General features: G+C 43.3%; 2 protein-coding genes and 1 long non-coding RNA gene across 7 annotated transcripts in view; all 3 read right to left on the bottom strand.

Annotated features, from left to right (window-relative positions):
* The window catches only part of LOC135555600 (DNA (cytosine-5)-methyltransferase 1-like), a 28908-nt gene extending 20698 nt beyond the window's left edge, over positions 1–8210 (bottom strand). Inside the window, 15 exon segments of the mRNA XM_064988180.1 lie at positions 2604–2787; positions 3438–3625; positions 3822–3973; positions 4099–4191; positions 4339–4457; positions 4565–4674; positions 4867–4950; positions 5031–5085; positions 5159–5199; positions 5289–5382; positions 5470–5545; positions 5800–6049; positions 6200–6307; positions 7214–7256; positions 8008–8210. Coding sequence (XP_064844252.1) covers positions 2604–2787; positions 3438–3625; positions 3822–3973; positions 4099–4191; positions 4339–4457; positions 4565–4674; positions 4867–4950; positions 5031–5085; positions 5159–5199; positions 5289–5382; positions 5470–5545; positions 5800–6049; positions 6200–6307; positions 7214–7256; positions 8008–8054 — 1644 coding nt within the window. The 5' untranslated portion in view covers positions 8055–8210.
* Positions 8211–11177: 2967 nt separating this feature from the next.
* Positions 11178–14688, bottom strand: LOC135555602 (uncharacterized). 2 transcript variants are annotated; one of them, XR_010457886.1, is made up of 4 exons: positions 14496–14688; positions 11822–11886; positions 11465–11634; positions 11178–11272 (listed from the first exon to the last, which is right to left on the bottom strand). It is a non-coding gene; the product is annotated as an uncharacterized LOC135555602 (long non-coding RNA). The 2 variants fall into 2 exon arrangements; XR_010457887.1 differs by lacking the exon at positions 11822–11886.
* A 1202-nt stretch (positions 14689–15890) lies between these two features.
* The window catches only part of LOC135555603 (sphingosine 1-phosphate receptor 2-like), a 29545-nt gene continuing 20747 nt past the window's right edge, over positions 15891–24688 (bottom strand). For all 4 annotated transcript variants that reach the window (XM_064988185.1, XM_064988184.1, XM_064988183.1 and 1 more), the window contains exon 2: positions 15891–19387. In XM_064988185.1, coding sequence (XP_064844257.1) covers positions 18099–19220 — 1122 coding nt within the window. In that variant the 5' untranslated portion in view covers positions 19221–19387 and the 3' untranslated portion in view covers positions 15891–18098. The remainder of the gene's footprint in view (positions 19388–24688) is intronic.

A 24688-nucleotide genomic window follows, 5' to 3' on the forward strand; every position in this document is an offset into this window, starting at 1 on the left:
AAATCTGAGGTTTGTCAGTTTAAGTCTTTGCCTATCCAATATACAGTGTCTATGGGGTCATATTGCACTTCCTAAGGCTTCCACTAGATGCCAACAGTCTTTAGAACTGTGTTTCAGGCTTCTACTGGGAACAAGGAAAGAATAAGAGCTGACTGAGTAAGAGGTCTGGCAGAATGCCATGAGCTCAGTCAGGCGCGTGTCTGTGAGAGGTAGCTGCTTTCCTTTTCCTTTCTAAAGACAAACTAATTCTCCGGTTGAAATATTGAAGATTTATGTTAACATCCTAATGATTGATTCTATACATCGTTTGACATGTTTCTACGAACTGTAATGGAATTTGACTTTGTCTGGCCTGCGCGTCGTGAATTTGGATTTGTGAACTAAATGCGAACAAAAAAGGTATTTAGACAAATTATGGACTTTATCGAACAAAAAAACATTTGTGGAACAGGGATTCCTGGGAGTGCATTCTGATGAAGATCAAAAGTGAATATTTATAATGCTATTTCTGACTTCTGTTGACTCCACAACATGGCGGGTATCTGTATGGCTTGTTTTGGTCGCTGACTGCTGTACTCAAATTATTGCATGTTGTACTTTTTCAGTAAAGCTTTTTTTTTTTAAATCTGACACAGCGGTTGCATTAAGGAGAAGTTTATCTAAAGTTCCATGCATAACACGTATCTTTTATCAATATTTATTATGAGTATTCCTGTAAATTGATGTGGCTCTCTGCACAATCACTGGATGTTTTGGAAGCAAAATATTACTGAACATAACGCGCCAATGTAAACTGAGATTTTTGGATATAAATACGAACTTTATCAAACAAAACACACGTATTGTGTAACATGAAGTCCTATGAGTGTCATCTGATGAAGATCAAAGGTTAGTGATTCATTTCTCCTTCTGCTTTTTGTGACTCCTCTTTGGCTGGAAAAATGGCTGTGTTTCTGTGACTAGGTGCTCCCCTAACAATCGCATGGCATGCTTTCGTTGTAAAACCTTTTTGAAATCGGACACTGGTGGGATTAACAAGTTCATCTTAAATGGTGTAAAATATTTGCATGTTTGAGGAATTTTAATTATGAGAATTCTGGTGTTTGAATTTGGCGCCCTGCACTTTCACTGGCATTTAGATCCTGTTAAAGGGATCTCGGCCGTAAGAAGTTAACCTTTGTAGTTTTTAAAAGATTGGCCTACCGAATAAGGTGTCTATAGAGTCAAGTTGCACTTCCTACGGCTTCCACTAGATGTCAACCGTCTTTAGAAACTGGTTTGAGGATTCTACTATAAAGGAGGGGCTCATGAGACCTGTTTGAGTCAGTGGTCTGGCATAGAGTCTCAGGCTCGTGACGCACGCTCCTGACAGAGTTGGCTCTTGTTCCAGTGCTTTTCTTCAGGACATAGGAATTCTCCGGTTGGAACCTTGAGGTTTTATGTTAAAAACATCCGAAAGATTGATTCCATACATCGTTTGACATGTTTCTAAAGGTCTGCAATGGAACTGAGTTTGTCTGGACGAAGTGCTCGCTCCTCATGAAGATAGATTACTGGGCTGAACATGCCAACAAGTGGCTATTTGGACAAATTATGGACTTTATGGAACAAATCAGTAATTTGTCGAACTGGGATTCCTGGGAATGCCTTCTGAAAGATCAAAGTTAAGTGAATATTTATCCAAAATGGCAGATATTCCTCTGGCTGTTTGGTTCTGAGCGCCGTTCTCAGATTATGCTTTTTCCGTAAAGTTTCTTTGAAATCTGACACAACGATTGCATTTAGGAGAAGTCTTTAATTCTGTGAATAACACTTGTATCTTTTATCAATGTTTATTATGAGTATTTCTGCAAAAATTACCAGATGTTTTGCAAACAAAACATTACTGCACTTAACGCGCCAATCTAAACAGATTTTTGGATATAAATATGCACATTATCGAACAAAACATACATGTATTGTGTAACGTGATGTCCTATGAGTGTCATCTGATGAAGATCAAAGGTTAGTGATTATTTTATCTATATTTTTGCTTTTTATGACTCCTATATTTGGCTGGAAAAATGGCTGTGTTTAAAAAAAAATTATTTTTTTTAGACTTGGCTATGACCTAACAATCATTTGTGCTTTCGCTGTAAAGCATTTTTGAAATCTGACACGATGGGTAGATTAACAAGATGTTTATTTCATTTGCTGTATTGGACTTGTTAATAATGTGAAAGTTACATATTTCTAAAAAATATTTTTTAATTTTGTGCGCTGCCTTTATTGGAATGTTGTTGAGGGGTTCCGCTAGCGGAACACCTGCACTAGAAAGGCCAAGTCTCTTTATGTAGTGTTGTGTCCTCTATTTTTAATCCCAGGCCCCCCCATCCCCACAGACGGCCATTTTCGTAGATAAATAATAATTTGTTAACTGACTTGCCTAGTTAAATTAATTCTAAAGTGCTACATACTTCAATTATGAACAGAAGACTGTTCCAATTAGTTGCATAAGGGTTTAGCTAGTTCGAGTGGCAGAAGGTTTGCACTTATTCAAAGTGCAATTAAATAAGGCTCCTCCCAGCCTTGGCTCAACCTTATTCAGATTGGCATTTAGTTACCTCACAGACACCACAGCGCTGGCGTTTGATTCCGCCATCCTTCTCATTCTGATCAATCTGGTCAGAGAAAAAAGTGTCAAAGATCTTGTAGACCAGCTTGGTGGTAGTTGCTCTAGTGGGCCCTCCTTTGCTGTCCTTCTCAATCTTGGTGGGATGGCGGATGGCCTGTCTTCTAGCAGCTCTCCTATGAAGGCAAAGAAGCAGGTGGTTGGGTGATGGCCCAATGCAATCAATTATTATAACAAATATTAGTACAAATGTAGTAATGCTGTGTTCAAGCTCCCGACAGCTAAAGCAGCCATGCTTTTAGTAGGCATGCAGCAGATTTTTTTAAATGACAAACCGCACAAATTGGGATGAGCTATACAGTTCACCAAATTGCTCTATGACAACACATTTGTTGCAATGCACACCAAACAAGCCAAGGATATATTCAGACCGAAGGGCTGTAGAATACCTACCAGTACAACAGCATGCTGCATTAGGGAATGTCAAGAGGATTGTTAAACACCAGGGATCAGAGGGAACAGACAGCAGGGAGACAAACATGACCCCCTTATTGTTCCACAACACAAATCAGCATGTGAACATACACAGCTCTGGTGGCTGGACCTTTAGCTTTACGGTTTCAACATAAAATGAACCACAGCCAAATTAAGACTGAATTGCATCTTCAATCCAGCTACTGACAAGACAAGTCTGCAATTTTAACTTCATACTAAGAGTTATTATTCTCTTCCAGCCACACAGCCTAGTGAGAAGCAGACAGCACTAAAGGGGAAGGACAGGGGGGGGGGGGGGGCAACATCAGACAATACCAGGTCCTATCATTACCTCTTTCCCAGGGTGACCCCAGCCAGCTTGATCAGGTCCCTCATGCAGGGGGTGACGATGATGGGCTGCTCGTCAGAGTCCCCGGCCTCGTCGTAGCTCTCCACCTGCTCCACCACAAACTGGGCGTGGCGCAGCAGTGTATCCTCTGTGAAGCGGTTGAAGTTCAGCCCAGCAGGAGGCACTGTGGTCTTAGGGGCAAAGGAGAGCTGGCGAGTCAAGTCAGTGCTAAAGCTGATGTTGCCATGTGTGAAGATTTGGGCCATGTTCATTAAACAAAAAACTACCTGCATTTATCCATTCAACTTTAGTTGCATCAATTTGAAACATTTTGCACTAATGAACACGACCCTGGTCAAGTGTCTACACCAAACATTAGTATTTCACCTCAATCTTGTTGAGGAGGTCCTCATAGCTGACGTCAGGGTTCTTCTGCAGGAACTCCACCACCATCTTGCTCATGTAGATCTTCTCCTGCATCACGGCGAAGATGGGGGCGTACTCTTCTCTAGGATCCATCAGGATGTAGTCAGCAAAGGCTTGAGAGAAGACATGGGTTAGAGATCAGAGTCACTATATACACACACCCCATGAGTATAGGCATTAGGTTAATGTTTTAACGTTCAATCCACTTAAACCTAAAGGAAGCTCTTGATTAGATTACCTGTAGTGAACCCAATTAAGGCCTTCTCTCCTCCGTCAAAACCAGTGATCCACCAGGCATTGATGGGACCAAGCTTTTTGGCAGGAACCCCACCTAGAAGAATAGCAGTACAGTAGCTAGCCAGATGTACACCACTCAAGTATACCTCACATAAAATGGTTTAGTAAAGATAGTTGATTTAGAATGGTTGGAGGAAAACAAGTATATAAACAGTTAGTGTGAAAAAGGTCAGGGCCATACCATCCATGCAGGGGTTGTCATCATAGATGGGCTTGACTGCACAGCTGAAGTACAGCTCAACATTCTTCTCAATGAGCCCAGAGTCAAATGGACACAGGTGGCCACGCTTGTCATAAACACTGCAACAAAGAACAGTTCACTTTTACCAAGGTGACAGCAAAAAACATGCACTAAAAGGCTGATGCAGTATACATTTTCGAAGGGACAGCATTAAGGGACCACTCACCAGAAGTTGGTAATCTTGTGCTGGGGTAGTTCTTCGTAGTTCTCAAAGCCGTCTTCGTTTGAGTCAAACAGAGAAAGGCGCTCGTCTGTTAACATTTCTGGCTCATCCAGCTGTAAATATACAAACATAAGCAAGAAAAGTAATGGTTTCATTGATTGTTCTACCAGAATAACTCCATATTGTTTTACTCTATAAAAGCCTATTTAGTGCAAGTCATCATTCAACAATTATCCAGTTGGCCCCAATGATACGTTAAAATGGCACCTTATCACATTTTCTGTAGTCACACTCGAGTTTCTCACCGCATTATCAGGATCTCCCTGAAATAACTTGAGGTCCGAGTCATCCAGATACTGCCTGCAGTCTGGACATTTAGGGGGTGGAGTCTGAAACATGAGATGAGCATCAGTGACACGGCAACTATGCACCAAAATTATAACTGCGTGAGTGCAGGAAAAGGCCTCACCTTAGCTGCAGCCACTTGCTTCATTTTCTCACTAGTGGCGTCCTCTGCAACTGGCCTGAGAAGAGAGAGATGACAGTCAATGCAAATTGGAGGAAGGATGTGGCCAATTGAAGGGAGGAAGGTCTTACTTATTGTCTGGCTCCACTTTAAAACGCTTCTCTTCCGGTGTCTACAACAGAAAGGACTGATTAGGAGGAGCATTGATTAATAAGAGTAAATCACAAGGTTTAAGTAGCAGGTGCCAAACAATAAGATCACCTCCTCTTCCTCCGTGTCCCGCTCTATTTTCTCCTGCTCTTCCACTTTTCCATTTGTAACCTCACCATTCACCTCATCAGACTTGCACTTCTGACTGCAAGGGAGCAAGAGGAAAGTTTACTCATGAGCAGAATGCACAAGACCTTGAAAGGTTAAGGAAAACAGATGAGTTCCTACGCACACTTTGGAGAACATTGATAAGATGGTCGGTTGTTTCCCGGAGACAGAGTTTCTTGTGACCCTGGAACCAGGAGATTCTGGACATAAGCAAAGAAACGATGTTTTATTATTTAAGGATTTGGAATAAATTGCACATGCATCCATGTGCCTCAACACTTGGTCATTTCCCAAAATGTACAGTTCTCTAAAAATGTGTACGGTGTTTTACAAGTTGCTTGGTCAAACAATTAGATGGACATCCAGAGCCAATCTTTCAGAGCAAGAGACATCTCAGAAAAGTAAGGGATACTGTATAGATTTCAAATTGATGTTCCCAGCCACTTTTACTCACTCTTGGGCTCAGAGTCTGACTTGATCTTCCGTCCTCCCTTGCCTTTGGGGGCAGAAGGAGACTTCATGGCATCAGCCTCTTTGGTGTCCATGATTCCATCATCATCCTCTTCCTCGTGAGAGTCACCATTTGCTGCAGAGCCATTTGTTTTGCCATTCTTGCAGTTCTGCTCCACAACATCCCCGTGTGAGCCATTCTCCACACACAGCTCACGTCCCAATAGGGCCTTCACCTTAGAGAGGTAGCCATCCTGAGGGGAACATGCAGGTCGTGGTTAAAAGCACTGCACTATATAGGAAACAAAGTGCCATTTTGGACAAACCCAAAGATACTATTTGTGGAGTGAGTGATGGGCCAGAGTGAGTGGATTCGTTAGTGACAGGATGCAGCCACAACTCACCATTGAGATCTCTGAACTCTTCATCTTGGCTTTCAGGCTGCTGAGCTGGTCCTGGGCATCCGCATGCAGGAAGTCCTGCACCAACTCCACCTTTTGTTTGACAAGGTCCTATGAGTTAAATAAACTTGTTTAAGACCTGCTTTGGAAGGTGCTACCCATCTAAGTTATTTTAAGTGCTTAGCCACAAGCAGTTCACTCGCTTACTGTGAGGAAGACTATTGGAGCACGAGGTCTGATACCAACAGGCTCGGAGACTGCTTGTAGCTACAAGCCATCAGAATGTTGAACACTATGCAGCTCTCCTCACATTTATCTTGCACCCCAGTATCTCTACTTGTACAGTCATGTGTGCTATATATATATATATATATATATATATTCTTTCTGCACATCTACCATTCGTGTTTAATTGCTATATTGTAATTACTTCATCACCATGGCCTATTTATTGCCTTAACTCCCTTATCCTACCTCATTTCCACATACTGTATATAGACTTGTTCTACTGTATGTTTGTTTATTGCATGTGTAAACTCTGTTGTATGTGTCAAACTGCTTTGCTTTATCTTGGCCAGGTCGCAAATGTGAACTTGTTCTCAACTAGCCTACCTGGTTAAATAAAAGGTGAAAAGATAAATACAAATCCACACAATTGCATGCCACACACAAAATAATCCACAATGTAAACACTTGCCCTGCAATCCCCAAAACAGGTGTAAATATTAGACTATAGATTGTGCATTATTGTATTATACTTATGCTAAAATGTTTATTCTAGTTTGAGCCATTTACTTTCTCTTGTATTATTTCATATTGCCGAGCGACCTGCAAGTAACCATTTCGTTGGACGATGTATACCATGTGTATCTTGTACATACGACAAATACAACTTCAAAGGGATAGTCATGATCGGCTTTCTGGGCATTAGTCAAAGATGAAATAACATAGAAAACGCAAATAAGTCTTTTTAGCAAACGAAACCAAATGTCCAACATGGTAGTTCAGGTCACTCACCTCATCTGAGATCCCATCTTCATCTTTTTCCAACACCTCCAGCCTGTTTAAATAAATAAATATATATATATTTTAAATAGTGTTACCCACTTGCTACAATAACATGAACATAGTCAAAACCAACATATCAACATGACACAACTGGTTGGCAGGTCGTTAACGCTAAATGTTAACGATATCTAGCTAATTAGCTGGACACTTGATTGTGAACCTGACATTGATTTGAATTCCTATCCTAGCTACTGTACCAAGCATCGAATAAAATAAACCAGCTAGAGTAAGGTTATGCTGTCAAGACAAAGTAGATAGCTAGCCGTTGAATTGCTACCATTTCACAAATAGTCGATGATAGCTAGCAAGCTAACAATTAGAGCGATAACGCGAACGTTAACATTAGTTAGCAAACTAGGAAAAAAAAACATAACATGCATTATCCAATATTGAAGTGAGAGGCAACAGATGACATGAGCCAAAATGTATTATTTGGCGCCAAATCTATTCAAAGCACAACACATCTTTGGTACAATAGCTAGACATGGCATAGGTAGTAAACTGTGTGGAAGATGCTAACTATCCAGTTAGCTGAGCAGCTTCAGCATGGCAACATTAATTCGCAGTATTGTGAATGGAATGGTGGATCGTGTGATGCGGTGAGAATTAGAATACCCCATGCCATGCATGTGTGCTTATTTGACAGGACAAAGGGTGAACTGAATGCAGTGTGCTGCAAGCTAGCTAGCCGAACATGACAGCACTGCAACATTACATTTGCGCTAGCTAGCTTGTAACGTTACCTTTTCCTGACATCCACCGGCAGAGACAAGGAGGTATTGGCTGGCATTTCAAGTGTGAGCGTGATAGACTAAAATCTAAAATTCGTTTATATTAAAAAACAACAACAAAGAATCGTTAAAACAATGTGCTAAAACCAGAGCTCTCTGAACAACAATGCGTGTAGCATCTGTTGTAGGCTATATGCAGTTCAGGCGCGCGGGCCCTCTTTTCGCGCGGAAACCCGGGCATTTTGGGCTTTACCATTACGTTGATGTATAGGTGAAACGCATGGAGAATATGGGATCACATTTCATTAATAAATGTATCGATTAAGGTTTTGAACAACTTTTACATTGATAGTTAAATTAAATAATACATCCATAGCATTGGCTGTTTGTTTCATAGTACGTTTTCACCTCTATGGAATATTGTAAATTGTTGATACCCCCATTGATTTGCCTACTACGAAACTCGGTTCACCACAATGTACATGATTTTTCGAGGGAAATGCAATCGGATTGCTAGTGATAATGGTTGATGTTTTTTTTTGGTACTTATCAGAGATAAACATCGCTGGCTTAATAAATGTATTTGTTATGGTGACCTGCTGTACAACTAAAGCCTCATGTCCACGAGATGCCGCAAACTTTGAGTTCCGGCGATTGTCATTCAATGTCAAAGGAGCAGTACGAACGCTAAATTAGGGATGACGCACTAGGTGGTTGTGCGTTCTGTCCACCATGCGTTCAATATTTTCAAAACGCATTTGCATCATATGCATCTGGTGGACATGGGGCAACTTGGCATACGCACACGTGGGGGTGGCGGGGTGTGGTTTACTTATGGGTCATTTCAGTGGCAACAGAAATTGTATTTGAATACCATCATTTTTTATTTTGAAATTTAATAAAATAAATTGTAACGCACAAATTTAATTCAGAAATTTAACTTGTATTTAATGATTTGAAACTAAATTGAATGAATATTGCATTCAGTTTTCAAATAAAATAGAATTTAATGTTAAAATTCAATATTTATATATTCAGTTTCAATGTTGTAGATATTGCATTCACTGTCTGTGTACCAAGTTTACAAACTATAATTTCAAGTTAATATAAGTTAATATATTAAACTTCTCAAATGCATTCAGATTTCAAATTCAGATTGAAAACCAGAGACCAACATCCTGGTGCTTTACAGTGCTTTGACTTGGTCTGAAATAGGTGTTGGTACTCAATTTGGGTGTCGGTACTGTTTATATTTAGGTCCAGAAGCTCCACAATACTTTTGAGCTAATATTTTCTAAAAGTAACAGGAGCTCAAGCAGTAGAACATTTGAAATGCTGGTACTCAGCTCTGGTGAGCTCCTACCCAAGTCAAGCACTGCTACTTTGCCAGCCAGGAAAGGTAGAGGAGAACAGATTTAAAGACTGTGTTAACACACTTAGCTAAAGCCTATAGAGACTCACATTGGAAGTGTAAAGATACCCATAAAACCTAGCGGTCAAACAGGGAAACCGTTCCAGAGGTTTTTCCACCATTCATTTTTTTCATAGGGGATTTTAGAAACACTTAAAATATGAGCTATGTTTTGTGTAGGCTTACCCTGGCGTGACGTTTTGATAAACCATTTAAATCTCTCTCGGAGAAGGTGACATAAATATATTTGTCTATTTACTCTCAGATTCGAAAAACGAATTAGCATAAAAGTAGACATCATGCAAGACTAGAAATCCCTGCAAGCTCCTGCACATAATCTCTAACACCTTTGTTAGCAGGTATTATATCAATTTAAAACTTGCATAGGACAGTTCACAGAATTGTCCATTTAAAATACATTTAGCCAATTTATTCATTACGACATGGTAGTTAATCTAGAGATGATCTAGATAGACTGCTTCAATTAGGCAGTCTCGTCCAGATCATGGCATTTGTAGTTCTTTATAATAGCCACATGAGCAGTTTCATTTTACTAGGCAAGTCAGTAAGAACAAATTATTTTTTTCAATGACAGTTTAGGAACAGTGGGCTACCTGCCTTGCTCAAGGGCAGAACAACAGAATTTTACCTTGTCAGCACCAGGATTTGATCGAGGAACCTTTCCAGTAACTAGTTCAACGCTCTAACCACTAGGCTACCTGTCACCTCAGGTAGGTAGTTAATTAGCATTTCATTTTGGGGGATTAAATACAGGCTAATTTAGTGATAAAAATCACCTTGTCCTATGGAGATTTACACGGTTATCAAAATGGCAGTCTACACGAAACACAGCCTTTATTTTAAGTGTTTAAAAAAAAAAAAAGAACGGTGTTTGACCGCTAGGTTTTTATGGGTATTGTGACTCATACTGTGGTACTCTATTTGGATACATTCAGGAAGTTCATGTAAAGGACTGCACCCTGCTTGCTTATCAAGTACCGCTTAAAGTGCCAGGGCCCTCATTTATCAATGTTGCGTAGAAAAGCTTCTAAATTAACTGTACGAAGAAAATGTAGAATGTTCGCAAGTACAAGTATCAATTGCTCGTACGCTTGATTTACACAGACGTGTATGTATTTTGCCTTGATAAATCAGACACGTTCTAAAACACTGCTCGTGCACGTGAAGTCTAATTTACATAAAGAACCGCCCTAAATGACCAATTATGGTCATAAACCTTCCCTTTAACGCTGCAAGAAATGTCACTCATTTCTCCAACGTGGAGAAATCAAAGAAAATAAACTTTTTCGCTGAAATAGAAATAACTTTTGATCACCGAAGTGGAAGCAAAACAAGACATACTTTTTGGAGCCCTCAGCAATGGCTTGACAAATAAGAGAATAAATATTGCTTGGGAGCAGGTTAGAGCTGTGGTAAATTCTGCCTCTGAGTGCAGAACAGTTCATTAAATTAAATAAATGGTTTGATTGGAAAACGTATGCAAAAAAAAAGATCCACAAAAGGGATAGAAGTGCAACAGGAGGAGTGCAGAGTGACTCTTCACTGTCTACAATGGTGTCTGACCTCAGTGTCTGGCATCATTTGGTGGTGATACTGAGGACCCTTTCCCAGACCCTGAAGGAATAGCAGACACCAACTGATGGTAAGCCAAACTTTATTTTCGCAACCATATTCACACATGGACCACATCTAAATATTTTTTTCTCAACAAATATATAACAAAACATGAAATCTTCACAGATGTGGGTGATTTGCCTGACCCCCTCAGCCATCCCCAGGCCTACAAGAAGTGTGTCTGCTTTGGCGAGCACTTCAGCTGTGCGGCATGTTTTGTCTGACGCAGTACTGAAACAACAAGAGATCAACACATCAATTATTGTACTCCAACAGCAGCTGGAGGATGTATGCAACGGCCTGAGAGAGTAATCAATCATTGAAATAACTTGTTGATTGTGTTAAGCATGTGAGACAAATTATGGCGCAATGTAAACGTGTTTTCCTTGTCGATTTGATTACAATATTTGGAAGAACAGATACCTTTAAACCGTTGTATGATATTGACTCTTGTCTTCAGTTCCAGAGCTATGGGTGGTGGGAAACACTCCGTCAGGCATGGGCTCATCGGATCTGGGTGGATCATTCAGTGGAATGCCATTTTTTTATGTAATGTTGTGGCACACACTGCAAGCCTTGACAATGTAGCAAACCTAAAAAGGAATTTGCACATTGTATTACATTCACACAATGGCATTTGAAGATGTAATTTCAAAGGCAAGCCTTGCTAGGCTGGTATTGCAGTATGCCTCCTGTCCCAGACAAGCACAGCCAACGCCCTTTCAACAGGCCTAAGGTGCGCACCACTGTTGTTTTGTGCATGTGTGGCCTTGATTGTACCGTGCATCTTGTTGGTTTGTGAGGGGAGTCATCAGCCATGGTTTTTAATGGGTAGCCCTGGTCTCCTGCAGTTATGAACACAACATTCAGTTTCCCATTAGAGGTCGAACATGGCAAATAAAACACGAGTCACTTACCAATAAGCCATCCATACTCAACAGCTCCCGTCTGGAGGTTAAGGCCAACTGAACTGTTGTTCTGCGCAATGACTGAATCATGTGTCCCACCTGGCCACTACAGTCAACAAAGCCAAATGTGAGCCACAGATGACCTGCACGTTGACAGAATGGAAACCTTTTCTGTTGACAAAGTTGATTTTGTTCACTGATGGTGCTTTTATTGCGATGTGGGTGCAGTCAATTGTTCCAATGACATTGGGAAATCCCTTTTCACTCTGGCCTGTTGCACAGCAGTGTACGGAAACAATGTATTGTGGGGTCAATGAAATAATGCCATGAAGGACTGCAGGCAATATTCGGCTCATGGTTGGTTGTGAAATGCCAGACCAATCCGCAGTCTCCCGTTGGAATGTTCCAGTGGCCAAAACTTCCAGAGTGGAGAGGACTATGGTGTGCACTGGGATTGCATTGGTGCGTTACGTCTCACTTTCTAATACTGGAGAGAGTTGGTTGCAGAGATAAAATAAAATATGCCTTGGAAAATTTAATCTACTAATAAGCCAAGCGTCGCTCTCAGCAAAAAATTCTGCACACTGATTGAAAACAGCTCCCTGCATTATGCAGCTTGTGCCAGATTGACTTTTCTACCACAAGGTGCTGTGCGTACGCATGGTCAGAGTTGTGCTTAAATTTACGCACATTCTCAAGTACAAGTACAAATGGATAAATCCCACACTTTGCTTAGAAATGATTGCACGCACGCTTTACGAACATTTCTGTTCGCATTCAACATTGATAAATGAGTGCCCAGGATGATGTCTCTGAATTTAGAAAACTGAATTTGAAAACTGAATCTGAATGCATCTGAGAAGTTGAATAGAGTGCATTCGGAAAGTATTCAGAGCTCTAGAGTGCCTCTGTGGCGATGGGAGAAACTTCCAGAAGGACAACCATCTCTGCAGCACTCCACCAATCAGGGCTTTGTGGTACAGTGGCCAGATGGAAGTCACTCCTCAGTAAAAGGAACATGATATCGTGCTTGGAGTTTGCCTAAAGACCATGAGAAACCAGATCCTCTGGTCTGATGAAACCAAGATTGAACTTTTGGGCCTGAATGCCAAGCGTCACGTTTGGAGGAAACCTGGCACCCTCTCTACGGTGAAGCATGGTGGTGGCAGCATTACGCTGTAGGGATGTTTTTCAGCAGTAGGGACTGGGAGACTAGTCAGGATCGAGGGAAAGATGAACGAAGCAAAGTACAGACAGATCCTTGATGAAAACCTGCTCCATAGCGCTCAGGACTTCAGACTGGGGGGAAGGATAACCTTCCAACAGGACAACAACCCGAAGCACACAGCCAAGACAATGCAGGAGTGGCTTCAGAACAAGTCTCTGAATGTCCTTGAGTGACCCTGCCAGGGCCTGGACTTGAACCCGATCGAACATCTCTGAAGAGACCTGAAAATAGCTGTGCAGCGACGCTCCCATCCAACCTGACAGCGCTTGAGAGGATCTGTAGAGAAGAATGGGAGAAATTCCCCAAATACTGGTGTGCCAAGAAGAGTCAAGACTGTAATCACTGCCAAATGTGCTTCAACAAAGTACTGAGTTAAGGGTCTGAATACTTATGTAAATGTGATATTTCAGTTTTGTATTTGCAAAAAAATCTTGACCTGTTTTTGCTCTGTCATAATGGGGTATTCTGTGTAGATTGATGAGCGGGAAATAACAATTCAATCTATTTTAGAATACGGATGTAGCATAACAAGATGTGGAAAAAGTTAAGGGGTCTGAATACTTTCTGAATGATCAAGGTTTCTTTTAAAATAGTATTTAAATAGGAATAGTTTCACCATAGTTCAGTTCATATAACATGGTTGACCTTAGAATGAGGGTCATGTTTATTTATTTTTTACCTTAAAATGAATAACTAATCATATGAAATATGTAAACTCCAGAAATTACTTTGTCAAAGCATTGTGAAGGGCTTAACAACGATGGTGAAAACCTTTGGGTTTAAGTGGTCTAAAATATTCCTAGAAGTCACAGAGGGTGCATAGAGTGTCTTTATTGATATAAAAACGTGTTCTATATTAATGGGTACTTTGTTTAATATAACATACTTTTAAAATGTAAAATTGGTGCACAATTTCTACTTAAAATATAAAAGGGATACAAAAGGGACTCATTTTGTGGAACGACCAGTACACAATAGCAACATTTGTGTCTATTGTCGAAAAACAAACCTTCATAATTGCAAGTGTGTGCAGTAAAATGTAATTAAAATCATCCCAGAACCATTTAGCACATAACATAAGCCAGCATCTCTTCATATTTATTTTGGGTTGGACAAATGGAATTATTTGCATTATGCAACCCGAAAACAAAAGTTAATAATGAATGTGTAGAAATACAAAGTATCCATGAATAAAAAATAAAATAATTATATTAAAAACTCACACATATCATACTCAACATATTATGATAGAAATTAGTGCTGTGAATGAAAGTGAAATTGAAGTCTGTTTCACCACAAGGCGGCACAAGTTCATTACCGTTGATGTGAATTTCTTGAGGCTGAAATAGTATAGCTTCCGTCCCTCTTGCCCCTTCCAAGGCTCGAACCAGGGACCCTCTGCACACATCAACAACTGACACCCACAAAGCACCGTAACCCATCGCTCCAGAAAAACCGCGGCCCTTGTCTGCAAGGGGAACAACTACTTCAAGGTCTCAGAGCGAGTGACGTCACCGATTGAAACGCTATGAGCGCGCACCCTGCTAACCACCAAGCCATTTCACATTGTTTACAAGAGCATATGAGCTTCTTTGTACGTGTGTGTTTTTGCTGTGATATATCTATAACAGGAATGTGCAGCTGACTCCAAGTGCCTGTATGTTTTAAACTCGCAAGTGTGCAGTCTTCTTTTTCCCAATATGGATGCCTGATTGAGGGTGTGCCTGTGTGGCGTGAATGTGTTCATGTCTTTTTAAGCATATGCAGCTGTTTCAGTTGAGCTTTATGTACACAGCGTAAACCTTTATGCCTTTTGTGTTCTTCACCTACAGGTTTCTAGACTCTGTCATATCCTGCTGCTGAGCTCTGGAAATTATTGGCCACATTCCCAGCAGCGCAGGGTCATGGCTGGAAGGGATCCAGCTTTTGTCAAATTAACTGTAGAAGTATTTTTTAAAGCATTTTACCTAACCTTAATTCTCCTAACCTGCTATGTTAATTATACTAACCTGCTGCGTAAGTTCTAACCTCCTACGAAAAGTCAAATCGGACTTTAATTTGACAAAAGCTGGATCCCTTTTAGTCATGACCACAGCGCAGCCTCCTGGGGCTGATTTAGCCAATGTTCCCACCCAGGAATCCTGGACGTCTGACAGCAACCAGGCCAGACTCTCTTTCAAGTCCATACTCCCTCTCCCGGGCCGTGGCCCAGAGTCCGCCCTCCCTCCAAAGGCTGTGTCCCATCTTTATGGAGCGCCCAGATAAACAGCCACTCTCCCTCCTAAATAACAATTTCTTAAAACTGCCTGCCACACCCGATTTTCTTTCTTTCCCTCCCTAACCTCTCCTGCCCCTTATGGTCACCCCTAACATTTCACACAACAGAAATCTCTCATGTTAGTCTGGAAGCAGTTAAAACCATGCTGTTAGATGTGAAGGCCAAGGTTAAATGGGGAAAGTTTAATGGCAACATTTCCATAGAGCTTTTTCATGTTGAAACAAGTATTTTTTTAGACTTTGTTAGAGCATGTTTGGATTAAATATCAGTTTTCAATTACACCTCATGCAGCCATGTGAGATTTTGAAAGATGGCAATAGGCCTGGAAAGTGAAACGTATCAGAACATGTTTTTCTCATACAATACATGCACAAATATGAACTTTTGTGTGCACACATTCACTTGGTTAAAAACACACACACAAAATGCATTGGATTCTTTTGATACTTCATTTATTTTATAAAAAGGAATGTATTTAAGAAAAACAAATTATGTACCACTATTAGTGTTTAATATGTACCGTTCTGACACAGGCATAGTGCTACTGGACACACAAGACATTCCATACATGAACACAGTTCATACATACATACATACATACATACATACTGTACATACTTACATACATAGTTATTCATATATTTATACAGGGTTAGACAACACATGAATGAAGCGATAGGTATGTTTGCGTTGTCTTTTAAGAAACCTGGGAGAGCGCAGGCAGTCAGGCAATATGGAAGCTGCCATATTGCTTTCACTATTCCTACTGGTCTGGCCTAGCCCGGAATCTACATTCATAGGTTCAGTTTATTGTGAAGTGAAACAATTGAAACAGAGCATATCAGTTTGGATTCCAGGCTAGGGCTCGCTGTCTAACTAGCAGGCTGTAAAAACCTGCATGGAAATATAAGGACCAGAAGCGTGGCCAAGTGAGAGTGAGTGTGTCTGGACAAAGGCAGATGAGGTTCTTCCTGAACAACAGCAACCGCTTTATGAAACACAGGACTTCCTGTCGTTAGAGGAATTAAGAGTTTATTTAGGCGTCTTAAGAGAATAAAGAGGGCGACCTCTTGAGACGGGAATGGAGACCCCCGCTCCCCTTGACACTGGATCTTCTCTCGTTTATGGAGGGGGATTATTGGGATTGGGGAAGATGAGAAGCGTCTACTGTGGACGAAGCCCATGTCTTCCTGTGTTGAACAGGACTGTACTATTTTTCAACCATTCTACCTGGACATGCTTGGTGGTGATATTGCTGTTATTTGTTGTAGTCTGTTTTTAAGACTTCACAGTGAGATTGACCTACCCTGTTTAATCCCTCTGTCTGCACGTCAATGACAAGTCAATGATCTATAATACTGTAAAAAAATAGAGCGGTCTCGCTCCAAACACTTCAGACTTACATTCAGGCCCATTCCCCTGGAGCAAGAACCAATAATAACAGAAAGCACACTGCCACTGTGTTGCTACAACTTTGTTAAAACAACAGTCCTGTTGGTTATGGGCTGCTGGGTAGCTGTAATTGAGTGAAATTTATCAGTGCCAACTCACTTCAAGAAATGTGTTTTCTGATTGGGCCTTCCTCTTAGGAAACGTTAGTTACAAAAGACAACATTAAAAGCGAGGGACAGATTTAAGTGGGCGGAGAGAGAGAAAGAATGTTAATGAACAAGCTGAACTTACTGGAGTACACCAATACACATTAGTTCTTACAAAGGAGTTGGAATGTCATGCAATATACGTAAGCAGAGTACTTTAGCTTTTGCAGTTAATCAAAGGGATCTATGTATGTTTATATATGAAGATATATAGCCCTGGTTTAGAGGGGTACTTGTAAGGGTTTTGGCCTGCATGGAGTGCAGTACTGAGTGAGGACTAGTCACTGCCTGGGTGCCTCACGTCTCTCTATATGAGCTATGGCCTATGAGTACTGTATGTATGGATACATATATAATTCACTCAGGGAAACTTCTGTGGTTTAACCTTTCAAGAGGGTGACAGCCATAAACAATCACACAACGCTTACATGTCTACAAAGTGCAATATGTGAAAGCTTTACCATTATCAGGGCGCAGTAAAACACTCCAACAACTCAGCATCACGATTATGTATATGGTGTCTGTGGATTTGGCTTTCCATAAGAGAGTCTGCATACATGTAAAACAAGTCGACACGCAGAACATTAATTATGTATCGTTATAATCAAGACTCCCTCAACAAAGATTGACTCCACTCTGTGAAAGTCCCTAAGAAAATGTTTAAAACATTGTTAAAAAATAAGATTGAAAAAAGTCTCAGCTACGATTGTGAATTCATTGAATAATAGTGAATTCACTCTCGAGGATGATTGCGTTACCACGCTCTTGTGGTGAATCGGTTGAATGCTGATTGTGAATTCACACAGGCATGATTGTAATGAGAGTCAACGATGTTGTGACATCTCTCCAGACAAACAGACAAGACGGTCTTCTGTGTGGCAGGTCTGGAGTGGGGATGGGGTTCACAGGTGTGCTTTCCTCTTTAAGTCTCTTCACCTGCACACAGCCCCATCACACACACTATCCCTCTCACACACCCAGTCGAACAGACACACGCACACACATTCACATTCAGAAACACACACTGTGTGATTATAGCATTGAGTCAGACACAGGTGGTGCACTCTGCCTGCATGATGGGCGTGGTCTGGTGTTCGTGTTTGTTGGTACAGTGCTCCATAGAGCTGGAGCTCTTGAGGGGCACCAGGCATCGGTCAGTGGGGCGCCCGCTGGTCAGCAGCCCCCAGCAGCACAGCACGCGCAGGAACTCTTTTCTCATGTCCTTGCTGCGTAGCGTGTAGATCAGTGGGTTGAGTGCCGAGTTGAGCGTGGCGATGCCGAAGAAGATGTCTGCCTTGGAGAGGACGGGGCAGTCCAGCCTGCGGCAGGAGGTGTCCAGGAGGAGGACTGTGAAGGCGGGCAGCCAGCACACGATGAAGACGCCCAGCACGATGGTGACCGTCTTCAGCAGGGCGTAAGCCGGAGAGTTGGTGGCCTCCTGGTGGCTGGAGCGCACGATCAGGTAGATGCGCACGTAAAGGATGCCGATAGAGAGCAGGATGATGCTGAAGATGGTGACCACAAACAGGATGTACTTCTTAGAATAGAGAGGCAGCAAGACCGAGCACTCAGGCAGGTTGTTGATGCAGTTCCAGCCGATGATTGGCAGGCCCCCCAGGAGGATGGAGGTGACCCAGCACGTCCCGATCAGCAGGAACATACGACACGTCCTGTTGGAGCCGTACACCCTGACCTTGGTGATGGCGATGTAGCGCTCGATGGCGATGGCCAGCAGGCTGAAGACGGAGGCGGCCAGCGCTATAAAGGCTGTGCCCTCCCGGATGAACCACTGTACCGGCACCAACTCAAAGGTCCTTGGCCCTGATAGGAAGATGTTGGCGATGTAGGCAGAGCCGGCCAGCAGGTCGGAGAAGGCTAGGTTCCCGATGAAGAAGAACATGGCGGAGTGGAACTTCTTGTTGCGGAACACAGCAATGAGCACCAGCAAGTTCTCCAGAATGATGATGCTGCAGATGATGACGAAGACGATGTTGAGGGAGCTGAGCTGGGCCTTCCCGTTGGTGCGCTCCTCCAGCTCCTCCGAGGTCATGTCCTTGGCAAACACATAGTAGGCATGGATCAGGGTCCGGTTGTAGTACTGGGAATACTTGCTCTTCATGGCAACAACGGGGTGGCAGAGCACGGTGGCTTTTCGGCAAAGAGTCATTCACACAGTGGTGTGGTGGCGGTAGAGCTGGTCTGGGCCGATAGTCATTCTCTCAAGAGGAGACGTCTGGGAGACAGGGGGAGGACGCAGGGCAGGCAGGCTGAGGGGAGGGACTGTGCCCGTCCCAGAATCACGTCTCTGTGGCCCAGGAAGCCTGGTTGGGTCACCTGCAGAGAAACAGAGAGACATGGTCAGGATTACTAACAGGGCATATAATAGTGTGCATCGTGTGATTTTAACCAATTATGAGTAGGCATTGCCTACTAATTGGTTGATATCATTGGAAACACTTTTTTACTACAAAACATATAAAAAGCACAATTTTCACACGTTGATGTTGGGGTGGTGCTGGAGATAACAATGAAGTTTAATTTTTAAAACTGTTTTCCCTTTAAATAATAATTTTAAGAGGTGGAAAAAGGTTGTCAACTCATCTAGGGGAGACAAAGTAATGAGTTGGTCTGTGTTACAGTCAAATAGTTTATTAAGGTCAGACTTGCTTATGACACAAATCAGAGCAGTTGTGTGTGATGTGTGTGTGACTGATTCTTACTGCCATAGGGCCTGCTTTGGCCTGTGGACCTGGGGTGATCAGACATGTCTTAGGGTTCAAAAATAGATCCAATCCGGACAGATCTGGCATCTGCCTTTAGCCACAACTATCCCCTGAGCATTACACAGCGAGGACTGTGTGTTACCACATGTGCTACTGCTGCAAATACACTGTGTACTGTGTCCTTTTGCTACATCTCCAGCTAAACACCCACACAGGCAGAAAGTTGCTGCTTTTGTCTGTGCAACAGGATTGGAATGGCAGTAAGGAGATAGTTTATTAGTGCTGAGCTTTGAGAGACTCCGGGGCAAGGTTTACGTCATCATAATAACCTATCATGAAGAGTTACACTCTTTAACCAATCTGGAACTGTAATTCCTAGGAAAATCAGTACGAGGAAACAAGAAACATTCCAGAACAGTAAGCATAGATATTTCTGCAGACAGAGATCACCTGTAGGCTGTAGCCTCAGAACCTAATGGTCCGTCAGGCTAGAACACACAGCAGCGAGGTCTGTCTGTCTACCGAGGATATTCCGCTCACCATTTCTAAGCACATTGCCGTCAACACTCTGCTCCATCACACCATCGTTTGTCCGGACTGAGCAACATTTAACTCTATTGAAGTCCCTCTAACACCAGCATAGCAGCATAGATCGTGGATCAGCCAGACTAGGGCCAGGGGCAAGCCTCAACGTGATGACCCCCCAAACACTGGAGGGCATATCACAAGATGGGGACTTTCCAGACTTGTGGGAAGCATATTATTAACCAATCTAAAGTGAAATGAAAAATCTATTCTCATGGTCATTGGTTAAGATTGTTGTAAAAGCCACAGTTGGGTCATGACATTTTAATTAGCAGATGTGTGTTACTGCTTTTCAGATCCACTCTACCCTTAAACATTTACATTCAATAATGAGTTCAAATTAAGCCGTTTGTTCATTTGAAAGATACAGTTTAAATAACGACTTGCAATCAAATGTATGCAAATAACACACTTGTCCATAAAGAATCAGTAGTCAAATGTCAAAACAGTGTTGAAAGCAAAAGGAGGGTCTGTTAAAACAAAAATAAAAGCTGTGCAGTAGTAAAGAGGTTCTGGAAAGCTGATTAGAGTCTGAGCTCTTAAATACGTCGACGGTAACGAGATGCTTCTGGAGAGCAGCTCATAGTAACCTGATCCTGATGCTTTCACTGCACGCCTCCTCTCTACATCCTGAGCTGCTGCTGTCTGCTTCATTTCCCTAATCTAAACGGTTTTACTGCTGTTTGGGTAGCTAGCTAGGTAGTCTAACTGCCCTCCTGTCTACTGGGCTGTGACAAACCTCAGTGAGGGTGGAGAGAGGAGCTGGGCTGGGGAGAGTGGAAAGAGCGGCGTGCCCATGTGGAATGGCATCTGGACACAAAGGCAGGAATCTGAGACATCTCTGTGACGCACACAAAACCCTCACGCACTCGTGCACACACACTCACAAAAACACACACTGATACCAGCACACACCAGACCCCCACATATAAGCTTCAACGTCATGTGCCTGTCCATGCACCGTACACAGGAATGAAATGTACTGAACATAGCCCTATACACTCGGTCACACACACCTAAGAGTATATACTCAACACACAGAGAGCTGAGTAGAGTAGCACACCAGTCCAGCTGCACACACACACACAGGTTGAACACACACGCAGCTGCTCTTGGTTACTAATAATAACCAGAATGCTCTGCTGTTTCCTCAAGCAGGAACAAAAGAACAATAGTCTCCTTCGGCGTGGAGGAGCTCTGCCTTTCAGCCTGAATAACACAGCCACACCAAGCCATGCTGGAGTCACTCCCTCCCCGGTCAGACTACTCCCAATAGGGCTGCTGCAACTGTATTAGCCGTTGGACGTGTGCTGATGTAAGCCCATTTTATGCTGGGGTCAAATCCAATGTCCCCTCTGTGGAACAATACAGTTGATTCAATTCAATTAATATATTCCTATTTCCTTATCGGAATCATAGCATCAGGTCTCCGCCCATCCCCCCGGTTTCCTGTGTCCATAAGTAGAGAGAAATCAGGACTTGAGGCTGAGTGCCTCTGCCAGCCGCACCAGTGTAATTACATCAGGTTACATTACTACTGCAGATGGTAATGATGTTGTTATTGGAGGAGTCAATATAAACCAGCTCTCTAAAAACTGCTGAGATTGAACAGAGATGATGTGATGTTTTGGAAGCAACTTCTTCCTTCCCCTCAGCTCATCTTTCAGTCAGATTTCTAAGGAGAGTTTCCCGACTGTTTTCCGACTTTGCTAGTAGACGGCAGCTCAAGGTCCCGTCAGACTGTGCGTGACCGTGGAGACCTTGGCGTGCCACATGACATCTCTGTGACCAGGGGATTTGACAGCGTGTGAAACCTGATGGGCTGGTTTACCTGCAGTGCTGTTGTCTCGCCCTTGATCTGCCCTGCCCTGTGCCACACAGGCCCAGACGTCTCCACGGCAACTAGCTGACAGACAGGACATGAGAGCAGCAGGCTTCCTGCTCCACTGCTCTGTAGTCCTGAACCTCATACGGCACGAGTCAAAGCTGTGCACTGTCTTGACACCTCATACGTCACTGTCAGATCCCTGATGCTGTAGCCATAACAGATGAACACATGCTCAGCACCAAGACCAAAACACACCTGCCATGATTCCTTCCTTCCCTACCGACCTTCAACAACAGGACGTGATGAGAGTGACTGAGATGAAAGATTACACTGAGGGATTAGGCCTAGATCCAATGAGAGAACAAGTCTGTGTGCTATGTGAGATTCATGTAGCTCCACTGGCAGGTTTTACACTGGTGCAAGAACCTAAAGCCTCAGGCTTCTGTATTTCCATGGCTCAAGGCCCTACTCTAACCCACATTAGTGTTCAATGGTCTACTGCAGAACCAGGGGTCTCGGCCATACAGTACAGGCTGCAGAATGGTGTCTCCATTGTGAGTGTGTAAGAAGAGAGCGAGAGATGGATGGAAAGAGTGAGAGGAAATAAGAGGTAAAAGGCAGCAGCGAGAGACAGGAAGACAAGCACCAGACATACGTTTCTCAGGTGTCAATCAGAGACAGGAAATCAAAAAACGCTTCAGGGAGCACATTTGCATCAAGAAAGGAGCCGAAGACGAATCACCAAACATGTATGCTCATGCTGCATAGCCTAGATTTGGGGTCATTATCAAAGCTATGTAAACGCAGCAAAAAAAGAAACATCCCTTTTTCAGGACTCTGTCTTTCAAAGATAATTCGTAACAATCCAAATAACTTCACATACCTTCAATGTAAAGGCTTTAAACATGGTTTCCTACTGCTCTCTCTTCGTCCGCCCACGTGTTCTCGCACACCCCGAGAGCTTCTGGTCAGCGGGGTGGTGGCACCGGGATCCTCATCTCTCCCAAGTGGTCATTCTCTCTCTCTCCCCTTACCCATCTATCTATCGCCTCCTTTGAATTCCATGCTGTCACAGTTACCAGCCCTTTCAAGCTTAACATCCTTATCATTTATCGCCCTCCAGGTCCCCTCGGAGAGTTCATCAATGAGCTTGATGCCTTGATAAGCTCCTTTCCTGAGGACGGCTCACCTCTCACAGTCCTGGGCGACTTTAACCTCCCCACGTCTACCTTTGACTCATTCCTCTCTGCCTCCTTCTTTCCACTCCTCTCCTCTTTTGACCTCACCCTCTCACCTTCCCCCTACTCACAAGGCAGGCAATACGCTCGACCTCATCTTTACTAGATGCTGTTCTTCCACTAACCTCATTGCAACTCCCCTCCAAGTCTCCGACCACTACCTTGTATCCTTTTCCCTCTCGCTCTCATCCAACACTTCCCACACTGCCCCTACTCGGATGGTATCGCGCCGTCCCAACCTTCGCTCTCTCTCCCCCGCTACTCTCTCCTCTTCCATCCTATCATCTCTTCCCTCTGCTCATACCTTCTCCAACCTTTCTCCTGATTCTGCCTCCTCAACCCTCCTCTCTTCCCTTTCTGCATCCTTTGACTCTCTATGTCCCCTATCCTCCAGGCCGGCTCGGTCCTCCCCTCCCGCTCCGTGGCTCGATGACTCATTGCGAGCTCACAGAACAGAGCTCCGGGCAGCCGAGCGGAAATGGAGGAAAACTCGCCTCCCTGCGGACCTGGCATCCTTTCACTCCCTCCTCTCTACATTTTCCTCCTCTGTCTCTGCTGCTAAAGCCACTTTCTACCACTCTAAATTCCAAGCATCTGCCTCTAACCCTAGGAAGCTCTTTGCCACCTTCTCCTCCCTCCTGAATCCTCCTCCCCCTCCCCCCTCCTCCCTCTCTGCAGATGACTTCGTCAACCATTTTGAAAAGAAGGTCGACGACATCCGATCCTCGTTTGCTAAGTCAAACGACACCGCTGGTTCTGCTCACACTGCCCTACCCTGTGCTCTGACCTCTTTCTCCCCTCTCTCTCCAGATGAAATCTCGCTTCTTGTGACGGCCGGCCGCCCAACAACCTGCCCGCTTGACCCTATCCCCTCCTCTCTTCTCCAGACCATTTCCGGGGACCTTCTCCCTTACCTCACCTCGCTCATCAACTCATCCCTGACCGCTGGCTACGTCCCTTCCGTCTTCAAGAGAGCGAGAGTTGCACCCCTTCTGAAAAAACCTACACTCGATCCCTCCGATGTCAACAACTACACACCAGTATCCCTTCTTTCTTTTCTCTCCAAAACTCTTGAACGTGCCGTCCTTGGCCAGCTCTCCCGCTATCTCTCTCAGAATGACCTTCTTGATCCAAATCAGTCAGGTTTCAAGACTAGTCATTCAACTGAGACTGCTCTTCTCTGTATCACGGAGGCGCTCCGCACTGCTAAAGCTAACTCTCTCTCCTCTGCTCTCATCCTTCTAGACCTATCGGCTGCCTT

This window comes from Oncorhynchus masou, chromosome 15 (genome assembly GCF_036934945.1).
Source record: "Oncorhynchus masou masou isolate Uvic2021 chromosome 15, UVic_Omas_1.1, whole genome shotgun sequence".
Lineage (NCBI taxonomy): Eukaryota > Metazoa > Chordata > Actinopteri > Salmoniformes > Salmonidae > Oncorhynchus > Oncorhynchus masou.